General features: G+C 48.3%; 1 protein-coding gene across 1 annotated transcript in view; it reads right to left on the bottom strand.

The window, feature by feature from the left end:
- LOC142249374 (putative ferric-chelate reductase 1) overlaps positions 1 to 14,833 on the bottom strand; it is a 160,609-nt gene that overhangs the window by 40,974 nt on the left and 104,802 nt on the right. The window contains exon 9 of the mRNA XM_075321010.1: positions 7,349 to 7,465. Within this exon, the coding sequence (XP_075177125.1) occupies positions 7,349 to 7,465 (117 nt within the window). The remainder of the gene's footprint in view (positions 1 to 7,348; positions 7,466 to 14,833) is intronic.

Raw genomic sequence — 14,833 nt, 5'->3', positions numbered from 1 at the left:
CGATGTGTGCTGCCGCATGAGCGATGAATCACAACGCTAAACAACCCTTACCGATTTTTGAGTTTGGGACAACCTCTCCATGGTGAACGATTTTCACCATTTTTGAGGTCGCCTAAGGTCGCTGGTAAGTATCACACGCTGCGACATTGTTAATGACGCCGGATGTGCGTCACTAACAATGTGACCCCGACGATCAAACATTAACGATATCGTAGCGTGTAAAGCCCCCTTTACTCTTTGGAGGTGCATTTACAAGGCTGCCAATAATCGGAAACAGATTGATCTATCTAAACCGGCTGTCAGATCACCCGACGTACAAGCAAAATGTTTGTTTGTTGGGTGAAATGATTTTTCCATTTACATAAACAAACATTTATATAAGGGACGATTACGCTACAAAAATCACACACAGTTTAGCTTAAAAGGGGTTGTCTGGTCTGGAATGACAAGTCTGCAGTCCGTCTATGTGTCACTCTATGACTGCAGACCTGTGAATCCTTCCAGCACTCACGATGGTGAAGAATGCGATATGCAGACTCCCGGTCAGAAATCGTCTAGTGGGTACAGCCTCGCTTAATGCACTTGTATTGAGCGAGGTGGCATCCCCTAGACGGGTTCTAGCTTGGACTCTGCATATCGCATACTTGACCACCATTCCCGGCACAGACACCAGAGAATCCTTGTAGCGCATAGTGAGTGCACTGGGAGAATTCACAAATCTGCAGTCACAGAGTGACACACAGAGGGACTGCAGACTTGTCATTCTAGACTGGACAACCCCTTTAATATTTGCTTCTACATCTATTTTTTAAAATGCAAATGAGTGGGCTTTGGTGCACCCTTGGTGTGACCTATGCCTTGGTGCACTCTTATATTTGCATATGAAAGCCAGTCCCTTGTGTTGCTTGACAGCGCTCACTTAGTAAGAGTGGTAAAATCAGGCAGACATACAAGCTGATATTAGGCAGCACACACTTTTACTATTGGAGCGCTATCAATAAAAACAAAAGACAAATATGAGGGTGTAACGGTGCACTGAAGCAAAAACCACCCCAACGGTGCACCAGAGCAAAGACCACAACAACCGTGCACAGAAGCAAAGACCACACTAATGGTGCACCAAAGCACAGACCACACCAACTGTGCACCGACACAAAGACCACCCCAACGGTGCACCAAAGCAAAGACCACACCAACTGTGCACCGAAGCAAAAACCACACCAATGGTGCACCGACACAAAAAACACACCAATGGTGCACCAAAGCAAAGACCACACCAACTGTGCACCGAAGCAAAGACCACACTAATGGTACACCAAAGCAAAGACCACACCATCTGTGCACAGAAGCAAAGACCACACTAATAGTGCACCAAAGCAAAGACCACACCAATACTGCACCAAAATGCCCTCATTTGCATACTAAATAAATGTAGATTTTTCTGCTAATATTAAAGGGAACCTGTCAGCTGACATTGTGGTCCTGCGCAGGTGCACTTTGATCTGCCCTGAGCAGGGCAGATCAAAGTATTGTACTGCGCAGAACCTCTCAAACCACTGAGAAAATATTTATAGAGGTAGTAATTTTACTAAGAACACCACTGTTAAATCTACTCTCATAAAATCGTTTTATTAAATTTCATAAATGTTAAAAGAGAACAAATGTATTGTTCTTTTCATTAAGCATATTTAAGATCACAAAAGATATGAACATAAAGTGCAGGTGTCAGACAAACAGTACCCTCGCCCGAGGAAAGTCTCAGACAATGTTTCTGAAAGAAGATAACGTGAGAGCGTTGGTAAGTCACTGTCAGGGTAATGCTGATAGATATACACTGTGACTCTCTCCCTTGGTTATGGTTAGATCTCTTCACTAGTCAGTGAGCCTATATTTCTGCTGGAGGTGTATGTCAGCCTCACCGTCCTAGCTACCCTCTGCGGGGGCAACCACCACCAAAAATAAAGTGATTTAGAGTGAAGTACATACAAATAGAACCATAGACAACAAAGACACAACGCGTTAGATGTCCAGGGTTCTTCTGTTTGGTAGGATTTCCCTATTTAAGAAGTACTGGATAAGTTAGGTTAAAGCTCAGAGATCCACTTAGCTTGTGGACCCCCCCAGCTCTCCCGACGCGTTTCACCCCCCCTAACGCAGTACAGGGGATCATCAGGGGATATGGAATCACTCCTTGGAAAGAAGGACACAAGGTAGTTGATCCTTGTAGTTAGGTGCTTGTATCCTTTTTAATGATAATTGTTATAGTTAGATGACTATATCGTGTCTGGATAGTATTTACGGCTTTCCTTTAGTTAGTTCCTGGATTAACTGCAGTTACAGGTTGTGAACTGGTCTGTTGTAGACAGGGTGTTCGTGTCCACTCTTATTATTCAGGTCAGAAAAATAATAATAATATGTGTCCGGGTCATGTTGAGGTCCTGTTGATGGCCAGAATAAGTATTTACTATTCTAGAGGGTTAAAGGAAAAAACAGCTCCTCAGGATATGCCTGACCGCTGGTATTACCTGTATGGAATGAAAACCATATATGGAAAAGAAACCAGGTGAGGGGAACCCTTGCTGCCTGACTTCAGGGTGTATAGAGTCGTTTAGTTCTGGATGTATCCAGATATATATATCTTCCTCCTGTAAGGAGGCAAAGGGAGGGCAAGCAGAGGCTTATCATGGGACTGTAGGGATGTACAGGTTCCAGATATGTGTTTCCTAAAGGTGAGCACAACCAGCAAGGACTGTCAGTCCCGAGTGGCTACCACTCTAAATACGCTGGGAGCCCACGGTCTGAGGGATACCAAGGAAGCCGCCACGTCCGCTAGTCACTTTCCTGTCCGAACCACTGTGGTTGCCCTCCCTTTGCCTCCTTACAGGAGGAAGATATATATATCTGGATACATCCAGAGCTAAACGACTCTATACACCCTGAAGTCAGGCAGCAAGGGTTCCCCTCACCTGGTTTCTTTTCCATATATGGTTTTCATTCCATACAGGTAATACCAGCGGTAAGGCATATCCTGAGGAGCTGTTTTTCCTTTAACCCTCTAGAATAGTAAACACTTATTCCGGCCATCAACAGGACCTCAACATGACCCGGACACATATTATTATTATTTTTCTGACCTGAATAATAAGAGTGGACACGAACACCCTGTCTACAACAGACCAGCTCACAACCTGTAACTGCAGTTAATCCAGGAACTAACTAAAGGAAAGCCGTAAATACTATCCGGACACGATATAGTCATCTAACTATAACAATTATCATTAAAAAGGATACAAGCACCTAACTACAAGGATCAACTACCTTGTGTCCTTCTTTCCAAGGAGTGATTCCATATCCCCTGATGATCCCCTGTACTGTGTTAGGGGGGGTGAAACGCGTCGGGAGAGCTGGGGGGGTCCACAAGCTAAGTGGATCTCTGAGCTTTAACCTAACTTATCCAGTACTTCTTAAATAGGGAAATCCTATCAAACGGAAGAACCCTGGACATCTAACGCATTGTGTCTTTGTTGTCTATGGTTCTATTTGTATGTACTTCACTCTAAATCACTTTATTTTTGGTGGTGGTTGCCCCCGCAGAGGGTAGCTAGGACGGTGAGGCTGACATACACCTCCAGCAGAAATATAGGCTCACTGACTAGTGAAGAGATCTAACCATAACCAAGGGAGAGAGTCACAGTGTATATCTATCAGCATTACCCTGACAGTGACTTACCAACGCTCTCACGTTATCTTCTTTCAGAAACATTGTCTGAGACTTTCCTCGGGCGAGGGTACTGTTTGTCTGACACCTGCAGTTTATGTTCATATCTTTTGTGATCTTAAATATGCTTAATGAAAAGAACAATACATTTGTTCTGTTTTAACATTTATGAAATTTAATAAAACGATTTTATGAGAGTAGATTTAACAGTGGTGTTCTTACTGAGCAGAACCTCAATGCAGGCTAGTGTTGATTACGTAGGACGCGTCATGCACCCAGGCTTTTGAAGAAGGAGGACAAAGATGGCCGAAAGAGGAGGCACCGCACCCGGAGAACGGAGACACCCATCCGACCAGTCTGCACAGCACCGACCATTTAGGTGAGTATTATAAAGTGCTTTTTACAATCTACACAGCGACCTGGGCTCTTATATACAGCATGTTATGTTAGAATCCTGTATATAAGAGCCCACTGGTGGTGGCTGCAGCTTATAGGCCCCAAATCTGCAGACAGGTTCCCTTTAAAGAACCAATCCGGGCACTTTTTCCCCTAAAACCTGTGAAAATGTTAGTGTAGTGTAAGGTCTGTGATAATTCACTCACCGATCGCTATTCTCATGTCCCCGACTCCATAATGACTTTACATACATAGCTCGTCTCTGCAGACTTCCATCTTCTCTGGTCTTTTGCAGCACATCTCACCATGGTGCCCTGAAAAATAACAGTGTCATTATAATGTTCCCGAATAACAATAACCACAAATGCTGTGATATAAATAAGCCCTATGCTGTGGACTGAAAAAAATAACTGTTCCTCACTGCGCTCCCCGCAAAAGAATATTACTCCACACAATCGCTCTTAACGTACATTGCCTCCATGCTATCCTCTCCTATAAAATATTCCCACCACACCGTCCCCACTTATATACTATGACCGCCACACTGCCCCCTAATAAAATGCCACACTGCCCTCCCTTATAAACTATACCCACCACACCTTCCTCAATTATGAAATATGCACACTGTCCTCACATCATGCTGCCCCCTTCTCACAATGTCCCTCTATATATGGAGCTCACACTGCCCTTCTCCATACTGAGCCTCCCATGCTGCCACTTTTTAATGTGCTCCAAATGCTGCCCGCCCCTTTTCCGTAATGAGACCATCATGCTGCCCCACTCATCATACAGAGACCACCATGCCACCCCACTCATCATACAGAGACCTCCATGCTGCCCCACTCATCATACAGAGACCACCATGCTGTCCCACTCATCATACAGAGACCACCATGCTGTCCCACTCATCATACAGACCACCATGCTGCTCCATTCATCATACAGAGACCACCATGAAGCCCCACTCATCATACAGAGACCACCATGCCGCCCCACTCATCATAAAGAGACCTCCATGCTGTCCCACTCATCATACAGAGACCACCATGCCGCCCCACTCATCATACAGAAACCCCCATGCTGCCCCACACATCATACAGACACCACCATGCTTCCCCACTCATCATACAGAGACCACCATGCTGCCTCACTCATCATACAGAGACCACCATGCTGCCCCACTCATCATATAGAGACAAGAATGCTGCCCCACTCATCATACAGAGACCATCATGCTGCCCCACTCATCATACAGAGACCACCATGCTGCCCCACTCATCATACAGAGACCACCATGCTGCCCCACTCATCATACAGAGACCACCATGCTGCCCCACTCATCATACAGAGACCACCATGCTGCCCCACTCATCATACAGAGACCACCATGCTGCCCCACTCATCATACAGAGACCACCGTGCTGCCTCATTCCTAAAGCTGAGCCCCCCCCACACACACACACTATCTCACGTTTCACACCGAGTCCCCTACATTGCTCCACTCCATACTGAGCCCACCCATGCTGCCCTCTTTCCATACTGAGCCCATCCATGCTGCCCCCTTTCCATACTGAGCCCACCCATGCTGCCCCCTTTCCATACTGAGCCCACCCATGCTGCCCCCTTTCCATACTGAGCCCACCAATGCTGCCTCCTTTCCATACTGAGCCCACCCATGCTGCCCCCTTTCCATACTGAGCCCACCCATGCTGCCCCCTTTCCATACTGAGCCCTCACACTGCCCCTGTTCATAATGAGCTCCCAATGCTTCCCCCTCTCCATACTTAGTGAGTTGATAAACACGGCACTTCTGGGGGGGGCACAAGTAGGGTCCAAAACTGTCTCAAGTAGATGTAGAAACTGGGCACTCGATCAATACGAATAGTGTTTTTTATTGTGAAGAACTTGTAGGAGCAGCATAAGCAGATCATTGCCACATAGACAGCGGTGGACACCACGTCATACCCAGCTACGCCGCTCGCCACGCTACTATACTGTCTGAGGACCCTCTGCACGCACACTGATGAAGGTCTTTTGAACAAAACACCTGTGCTTGTGCTGGTCTTACAAGTTCTTCACAATAAAACCACTATTCACATTGATCTTGAGGGCCAAATTTACCCCTCTCCATATTGAGACCCCCAACATACTGAATCCTTACACTTTTCCCCATCGATTTTGTCCCTTGCACTATCCCTCACTCTGTAATCCCCCTCTACAGCAATAAGCTCCCTAAACCCCCCATCTACAGCAATAGGCCTCCTAATCCCCAGACTATATCCTCTGCCCGCCCCTCCCGCACAAACATCATGTTATGGCCTCTACCTGCCCCTCCCCCACACACATCACTATAGCCTCTGCCTGCCCGTCCCCCACACACCACTATAGCCTCTGCCTGCCCCTCCCCCACACACATCACTATAGCCTCTGCCTGCCCCTCCCCCACACACATCACTATGGCCTCTGCCTGCCCCTCCGCCACACACATCACTATGGCCTCTGCCTGAACCTCCCCCACACACATCACATTATAGCCTCTGCCTGCCCCTCCCCACAAACATCACGTTATGGCCTCTGCCTGCCCCTCCCCACAAACATCACTATAGACTCTGCCTGCCTCTCCCCCAAAAACATCACGTTATGGCCTCTGCCTGCCCCTCCCCCACACACATCACTATAGCCTCTGCCTGCCCCTCCCCCACACACATCACTATAGCCTCTGCCTGCCCCTCCACCACAATCCTCATTAGGAAGACCAGCACCTTCCCTATGAATCTTCTGCGAGTGATTACCTGCTCCTGCTGTCCTCCTCCTCCTCTTCCTCCTCCTCCGGTGTCCGTCCTTCTCTCGGCTGCAGTGAGTGTCCTCTCCTCCTCCGCAACATCTGAAGCATTGGACGCCACAGCATGGAGCTGATTGGCATGCGCTTCTTACCCCGGAAGTGCAGGTGACAGCACTTCCGGGGTCAATCAGCTCTCTGTGTCCGGCGCCCGGAGTTTATCTGTATTGTGTCTTAAAGGCGCAGATACAGATAATGAAGGTGCGACTCTCCCGCCCGCCCCTCTCCAAAAACACAGCGGATTTAATCGACTGTCTAACGGAGGGGGAGAGAATATGTAAAAAAAAAAAAAATTGCCAGAAGGTGCCGCTCCTCACTTTGCGCCGCCCCAGGCACCGAGCCACGGGTACCTAGTGGTAAATACGGCCCTGGATGGAGGCAGTTTTCACACTTACCATGAGTCTTTACCATTATGTGCTTGCTGTTCTCTTTGTGAGTCACATTGGAAGTGGCCAAGAGGTTAACTTTGGCGTCACTGTAGAATACACCAGGTCCATGAAATCTGATCCTTCCTGAAGAATAGATCGCAGTTAAAACAAGTTTCTCTGATGGCCAACATTTTATAAAAATGGTGCTCTATATTAGGCAAAATAAAATGTTCTAGATACACCTGCATCTGAATGTCTACATCGATATCAACATACATACATACATAGTCAGGAGTCATTAGCACAGGTTGAGAGCAAAGAGCTAGTTTTAAGTTATGGAAGGCTTCTTCGGCTGCCGTGGTCTATTTGATCATGACAGAGTCTTTCCCTTTGGTAAGGTCCGTCAGGGGAACAGCGGTAGCCGCAAAATTGGGAATGAACCGTCGGTAGTAGCCGGCTATTCCCAAAAACGCTCTCACCTGCTTCTTGTTGACTGGTTGCGGCCATTTCTGAATGGCTTGTATCTTGTCAATCTGGGGTTTAACAATTCCCCTCCCAATTACGTATCCCAAATACCGGGCTTCTTCCAGCCCGATATGACATTTCTTGGGGTTTGCTGTTAGACCCGCCTCCCGCAGGTCCTCAATTACAGCCTCTAGTTTCTGGAGGTGCGTTTCCCAGTCCAGGCTGTAAATAACTATGTCATCCAAATACGCAGAAGCATACTGCCTATGGGGCCTCAGGACTCGGTCCATCAACCTTTGAAAGGTTGCCGGTGCCCCGTGTAGTCCAAACGGCATATACACATACTGGTATAAACCTTCCGGTGTAGAAAACGCGGTTTTCTCTTTAGCGGCCTCCGTTAGCGGGATCTGCCAATAGCCCTTCGTTAAGTCTAGGGTCGTGATATACCGGGCTTTTCCAAGCCGATCTATTAATTCGTCGACCCGTGGCATAGGGTATGCATCAAATTTGGAGACCGCATTTAATCTCCTGAAGTCATTGCAGAATCTAATGGAGCCGTCTGGTTTCGGTATTAACACAATCGGACTCGACCAGGCGCTATGCGATTCCTCGATTACACCTAACTCTAACATGGTCTTCACTTCTCGGGAGACAGCTTCCCGCCGAGCCTCCGGTATTCGGTAGGGCTTTACCTGAACTGTTGCCCCAGGCTCTGTTATGATGTCATGTTTAATGAGAGTGGTCTGCCCGGGCTTTTCCGAGAAAAACTCGTGATTGTTGATTACAAACTGCTTGACGTCGGTCTTTTGCCGCTCCGACAGAGTCTCCGCCGTCCCGACATCCGGTATGGTCTGCTTGCAGACCGGAAGGGCCAGACCTGCTGACAGAGCTGGACGGTCCTTCCAGGGTTTTATCAGATTCACGTGATAAATCTGTTCAGGCTTCCTTTTACCAGCCTGGTACACTTTGTAGTTTACCTCACCCACCCGTTCCTTAATTTCAAAGGGGCCTTGCCACTTTGCCAGAAATTTGCTTTCTGCCGTGGGGACCAGGATCAACACCCTATCTCCGGGTGCAAAAGTACGGATCTTGGCTCCCCTATCATAAATCCTTTTCTGTGCTCCTTGAGCCTGTATCATATGCTCTTTAACGATGGGCATCACCGCCGCAATGCGGTCCTGCATTTGGGTTACATGGTCTATTACGCTTTTGAACGGGGTGACCTGTCCCTCCCAGGTTTCTTTAGCGACATCTAACAGTCCACGGGGACGTCGGGCGTACAGAAGCTCGAAAGGAGAGAACCCGGTGGAAGACTGGGGCACCTCCCGGATGGCAAAAAGCAAATACGGGAGTAAGTAGTCCCAGTTCTTCCCGTCCTTGTCTATCGCCTTACGGAGCATCTGTTTCAAAGTTTTGTTAAACCGTTCGACCAGTCCGTCCGTTTGAGGGTGATACACGGAGGTGCGTAACTGTGCTATTTGTAACAGCCTGCAGAGTTCTTTCATTACTTTAGACATAAAGGGGGTTCCTTGGTCTGTGAGTATTTGTTTTGGGACACCAACCCGACTAAACACATGGACCAGCTCCTTGGCAATGGTCTTGGTGGCCGTGTTACGCAAAGGGATGGCCTCGGGGTAACGAGTGGCATAATCCAAGATGACAAGGATGTGCTGGTGTCCTCGTGCAGACTTGGGGAGGGGTCCAACTAAATCCATCCCAATTCTCTCAAATGGGATCTGGATGATAGGCAGAGGTACTAAGGGGCTACAGAAACGGGGCCTAGGCGCAGAGATTTGGCAGTCGGGACAAGACTCGCAATAGGTGCGAATATCGTGATGCATGCCGGGCCAAACAAAACAGTGTAATATCCTTTCGGTAGTTTTCTGGACCCCCAGGTGTCCCCCCATCATGTGTCCGTGTGCCAGGTCCAGCACTCTCCGCCTGTAGGCTCTCGGCACAACCAATCGTTGTACTGTGTCATCCCCCTTCTTCTCTATCTGATAGAGAAAGTCATTCTCCAGTGCCATGTAGGGGTAAGACAGCCTAGTACCTGCATCCACCTGCACCCCGTTTATCATTTTAACATTTTTTATAGCCTGAGAAAGGGTAGGATCTCTCATTTGCTCACTTTGGAAGTCATCTTTCTGGACTTCCAAATTCAGCCAAGAGGAAGGGGGACAGCCACCCGTGTCCGCCTCTGCCCCGGGTTCATCGGAATCACCCGCCAGAACTGAAAAGGGGAACTGGGGGTTGTTTTCAGCGGATTCCTCCTCTGAACCCTCTTGTGGGGCATCCTCTGGTGGCTCCGGGCCCACACAAGGTGTGGGAGAAGGATCATCCGTGCGGCTACCCTGGGGTACTAATTGGTTCTCCCACAACTGCCAGAAGTGGGGAAAATCCCTGCCCAAAATAATATCATGCAATAGTGCTGGTACTAGTCCCACCTTATGATGCACAGACCCATAGGGCGTAGTAATGCAGGAGACCGTTGTGAGGTACGAGCAGGTGTCTCCATGCACACATGTCACAGAAAATGTATCTGACGGTCCCATCGGGACTGCTACCAGACTGGCCTTTACCAGAGTCACCACACTTCCCGAGTCTAATAGTGCAACAACAGTATTGCCATCAATGGACACTTCACACAGGTGTTTTTTCATATCGCCTTGACATGCAGCAACACACACTACCCGTGCAACCATAGCCCTGCGTTTTTCAAAGTCCGTGACATCAAACTGCATCGGTTCTGCAGTTACTGGACAGTTTGCAGCAATGTGGCCCACCTCCCTGCAGCGGAAACACCTCACGGGCCCCTTGCTAAGACCATAGTTTGGCACCTTAGCCCTCACAGGGCCAGCAGTCCTGTTTTCCTCCTCCACTGCCTTAGGATATTTTCCTCCTCCCCATGACCCTGGAACAGTCTTACCAGATCCTCGTCGAGAAGGGGAAGAGCGAGGATGTGTAGCATCGTCCATAAGTCCTTCTGCCAAGGAATAACGCTCCACTAGATCCACTAGCTGATCCGCTGTCGTGGGGTTTCCATGGCTTACCCACCTCTTCAGAGATGGCGGTAGAGCTCTTAGGTATTTATCAAGAACGATTCTTTGTACCATCTCTGGCGCCATCAAAACCTCGGGCTGTAGCCATTTCTTGGTCAAGTGAATGAGGTCAAACATCTGTGACCGCGGTGGTTTATCGGGCAGATAAGTCCATTGATGAACTCTCTGTGCTCGCACGGCCGTCGTCACTCCCAGCCGGGCAAGGATCTCGGCTTTTAGTTTATCAAAGTCATGCGCTGCTTCAGGCTCAAGATCAAAGTAGGCTTTTTGGGCCTCACCTGCCAGAAACGGTGCAAGCAAGTCGGCCCAACGCTCCTTTGGCCACTTTTCCCGCTCCGCCGTCCGTTCAAACGTGGTCAGGTAAGCTTCCACATCGTCCTCTGTGGTTAATTTCTGCCAGCACCGACTCACATGAATCACCCTCTGGTCAGCCTCCGCATTACTCTCCGGTACGGTCGCCAGACGCTGCGCCACCTGCTGCAAAAGTTGGCGGTCTTTAACCGTCGATTCCACCAGTTCCTTCAACTGTGCCGACATCAAGCGATTAGCCTCCTGCTGCACAGCTGCGGATTGTACCAGCGCTTTCACCACGTCATCCATTATGATGCGCTGTAACGTGCTGCCCGCATTCTCCACCACAATGTGATAACACGCTCCGGGATCGCCTTTGCTGGGTTCAAAGGGCACGTATTCACCTCAGGCAGACAGCCGAATTCAAGGTGTAACTGACGCTTGGTCAGGTTTATTGCAGTGAAGCATAAACAAAAAGAAAAAAAACACCAACAAAATAAATCCTTGCCTGTCCGGCGCTAACTATACACGGTGTTATCCTAACTACCAACTGGAGGGCTTCTCCCTTCCAGCTAAACCATACAAACATCAGGCACTGCTCCTCACAAGTGTCTCCTACACAGACAGGCTTACTGTGTTCCCAGATGGAGACCCTCCCCCAACTTCCCAGATTCCTTTTACCTCCGTCCTTCACCTCCCATTAATCCATTAGTAGCCAGGTGATCCTGGCCAGGCTAAGTCACATAGGACCGATACCGGGGTGAGATATACCTGCCCTCATCCACTAATCCCACATGAGTCTCACAATATATATATATATATATATATATATATATATATATATATATATATATATATATATATATATATATATATATATATATAAATGGTTTGCTCGCACCACCGTATGTTTGGTTTTTGTTCCAAGTGTGATACAATGTTTTTTCAATAGGTACTGTATTATTTTATGGGGCCGTAACACATGTCTGATTTTTTTTCTTTACTATATTGAGAGAAGGGCTGCACACCAGTGACAGTGCAAGGGGAATAACTGTAAAGCAGAAACTGCTGTATGAATACTAGCATGAAAAATACAATAGCTATATGTGAAAATGAAAATATGACAAGGGAATCTGCATAACTGCCATGAACTTAAGAATAAAGAGAAAATTAGCTATTGAATTGATCAATACAAAAGAGCCCCAACACCTCGTCATGGTATTCTCTTACATTGGGGTCCCTAGCTAATGTGTGTCCTCTTGCAGATAAAAGGTTTTTTTAGGGTTTTTGCACCCAGTTCAGACTTAGGCGGGCTTTACACGTTGCGACATCGCTAGCATCGGCTAGCGGTGCCGAGTGCGATAGTACCCACCCCCGTTGCACATGCGATATGTGGTGATTGCTGCCGTAATGAACATTATCTGCTGCTCGGCGACGTCGCTGTGACTGCCAAACAATCCCTCCTTCAAGGGGGAGGTACATTCGGCATCACAGCGACATCATCGCGACGTAAGTAATCGGCTGGCCAAAGACACGGTGGTTGGATCCAAAGATCTCAAATTTGGACTCATCAGACCAAAGCACAGAATTCCACTGGTCTAATGTCCATTCCTTGTGTTCTTTAGCACAAACAAGTCTCTTCTTGTTGTTGCCTGTCCTTAGCAGTGGTTTCCTAGCACTATTTTACCATGAAGGCCTGCTGCACAAAGTCTCCTCTTAACAGTTGTTCTAGAGATGAGAAGGTGTGTCCAAACTTTTGGTCTGTACTGTACACACACGTAAGAGGTTGCCGGATCACCCTACTCCTATGATGTACATAGAATGTATATTAAAGCTGATATTTTATTGCTGCTGCTAATGTGTATGGCTGGAGATGTAGCAAAGCCGGAGCAGTGCAGCGATCGGTGTCCTCTAGTGACTGACAGTTTTAAGTGTTTTATTGCATTTTACTGTATTTTAGTGTATAATGTGGATCTCCATGTAATTTGTCATGTGTGACTAATGCATAGCTATTATGTATAATATAAAGCCTAGGAATGTTAACAGATAGCATGCTTATCTTACTCAAATATCTAAGTAGGATATAATATAGATAGAGTTTAAGTAAGGCTGCTTTCACACTACGTTTTTTTAACATGCGTCATGAACGCTTTTTTGCTGTAAAAGCGAATCCTGCTTTTACAGCAAAAAAACGCATGCAAGCACATGTGTTATTTTTCAGGATCCTGTCACTTTAAGGGCGGCTTTGCACGTTGCGACATTGCACGTGCGATGTCGATGGGGTCAAATCGAAAGTGACGCTCATCCGGCGTCGCAGTCGATATCGCAATGTGCAAATCCTTTTTGATACGATGAACGAGCGCAAAAGCGTCGTTATCGTATCATCGCTGCAGCCTCCAACATTTCCATAATGCCGGTGGAGCGACAGGTGCGATGTTGTTCCTCGCTCCTGCGGCAGCACACATCGCTGTGTGTAAAGCCGCAGGAGCGAGGAACTTCACCTTACCTGCCGCCGGCTGCAATGAGAAGGACGGAGGTGGGCGGGATGTTTACATCCTGCTCATCTCCGCCCCTCCACTTCAATTGGCCGCCTGCCGTGTGACATCGCTGTGACGCCGCACGACCCGCCCCCTTAGGAAGGAGGCGGGTCGCCGGCCAGAGGGACGTCGCACGGCAGGTATGTGCGTGTGAAACTGCCGTAGCGATAATAATCGCTACGACAGCTTTCACTAGATATTGCACGTGCGACGGGGGCGGGACTATCGCTGCAGCATCGCAGCGTGCAAAGCCCGCCTAAGTTTATGGGTGGGCATTGGAGTCATGTGATCGGGAGTCAGTGGAACTGAACGTGATAGACTGGGAGCCGGCATCTGACAGCTGCGGAGGCTCGTAACCAACGTAAACATTGGGTAACTTGCATGGATACCCGATATTTACCTTGGTTACAAGCATCCGCAGCTGCTAGGAGCCGGGCTGCCTGCTCCCTGCACACGTAACCAACGTAAACATAGGGTAACTAAGAGAAGCGCTTTGCTTGGTTACCCAATATTTACCTTGGTTACGAGTGTCCGCAGCTCTCAGGCGGGGGAGAGAGGGAGGGAGAGAGAGACAGAGAGGGAGGGGGCGACAGGGAGGGGGAGAGAGACAGAGAGGGAGGGGGAGAGAGGGAGGGGGAGAGAGACAGAGGGAGGGGGAGAGAGGGAGAGGGAGGGGGAGAGAGGGGGGTAGAGGGAGGGGGAGAGGGAGACTGATCACGCAAGGCTGGTTTCTGTGTATGCTCAGTAGAGCAAGCAGGATCCTGTCTATCAGCATGTCAGCGTTTGCATACAGTATAGTCAGGATCCAGCAATTTGCAGTATTTGGACGCAGCTCAAAAACGCTACAAGTAGCGTTTTTGAAAAATGTTGAAAAACTGCAAGCCGCTGGATCCTCACTATAACGCACACAAACGCATGTGAACGCATGTTGACGCGAGTCCATTGCAAATGCATTGAAATGAAAACGCATTTGCACTGGATCCATTTTTGCGTTAAAAAAAACCGTTCAGGACGCATGTGTGACGCCCTGGACAAGCCAGGGGTCACAGGTAATGACATCACCACACCCTACACCCCGGTTAGGCACATCAAAGCTAGACCCAGAAATCCTTGTTGCCTTCCTCCAGGGGCTGATGTTCACACCAGGGGGTGGGCCAGGC

Source organism: Anomaloglossus baeobatrachus, chromosome 8, assembly GCF_048569485.1.
Source record: "Anomaloglossus baeobatrachus isolate aAnoBae1 chromosome 8, aAnoBae1.hap1, whole genome shotgun sequence".
NCBI classification, from domain to species: domain Eukaryota; kingdom Metazoa; phylum Chordata; class Amphibia; order Anura; family Aromobatidae; genus Anomaloglossus; species Anomaloglossus baeobatrachus.
The sequence above is the reverse complement of the archived record's forward strand: the minus strand, read 5'-3'. Positions and strand labels throughout refer to the sequence as shown.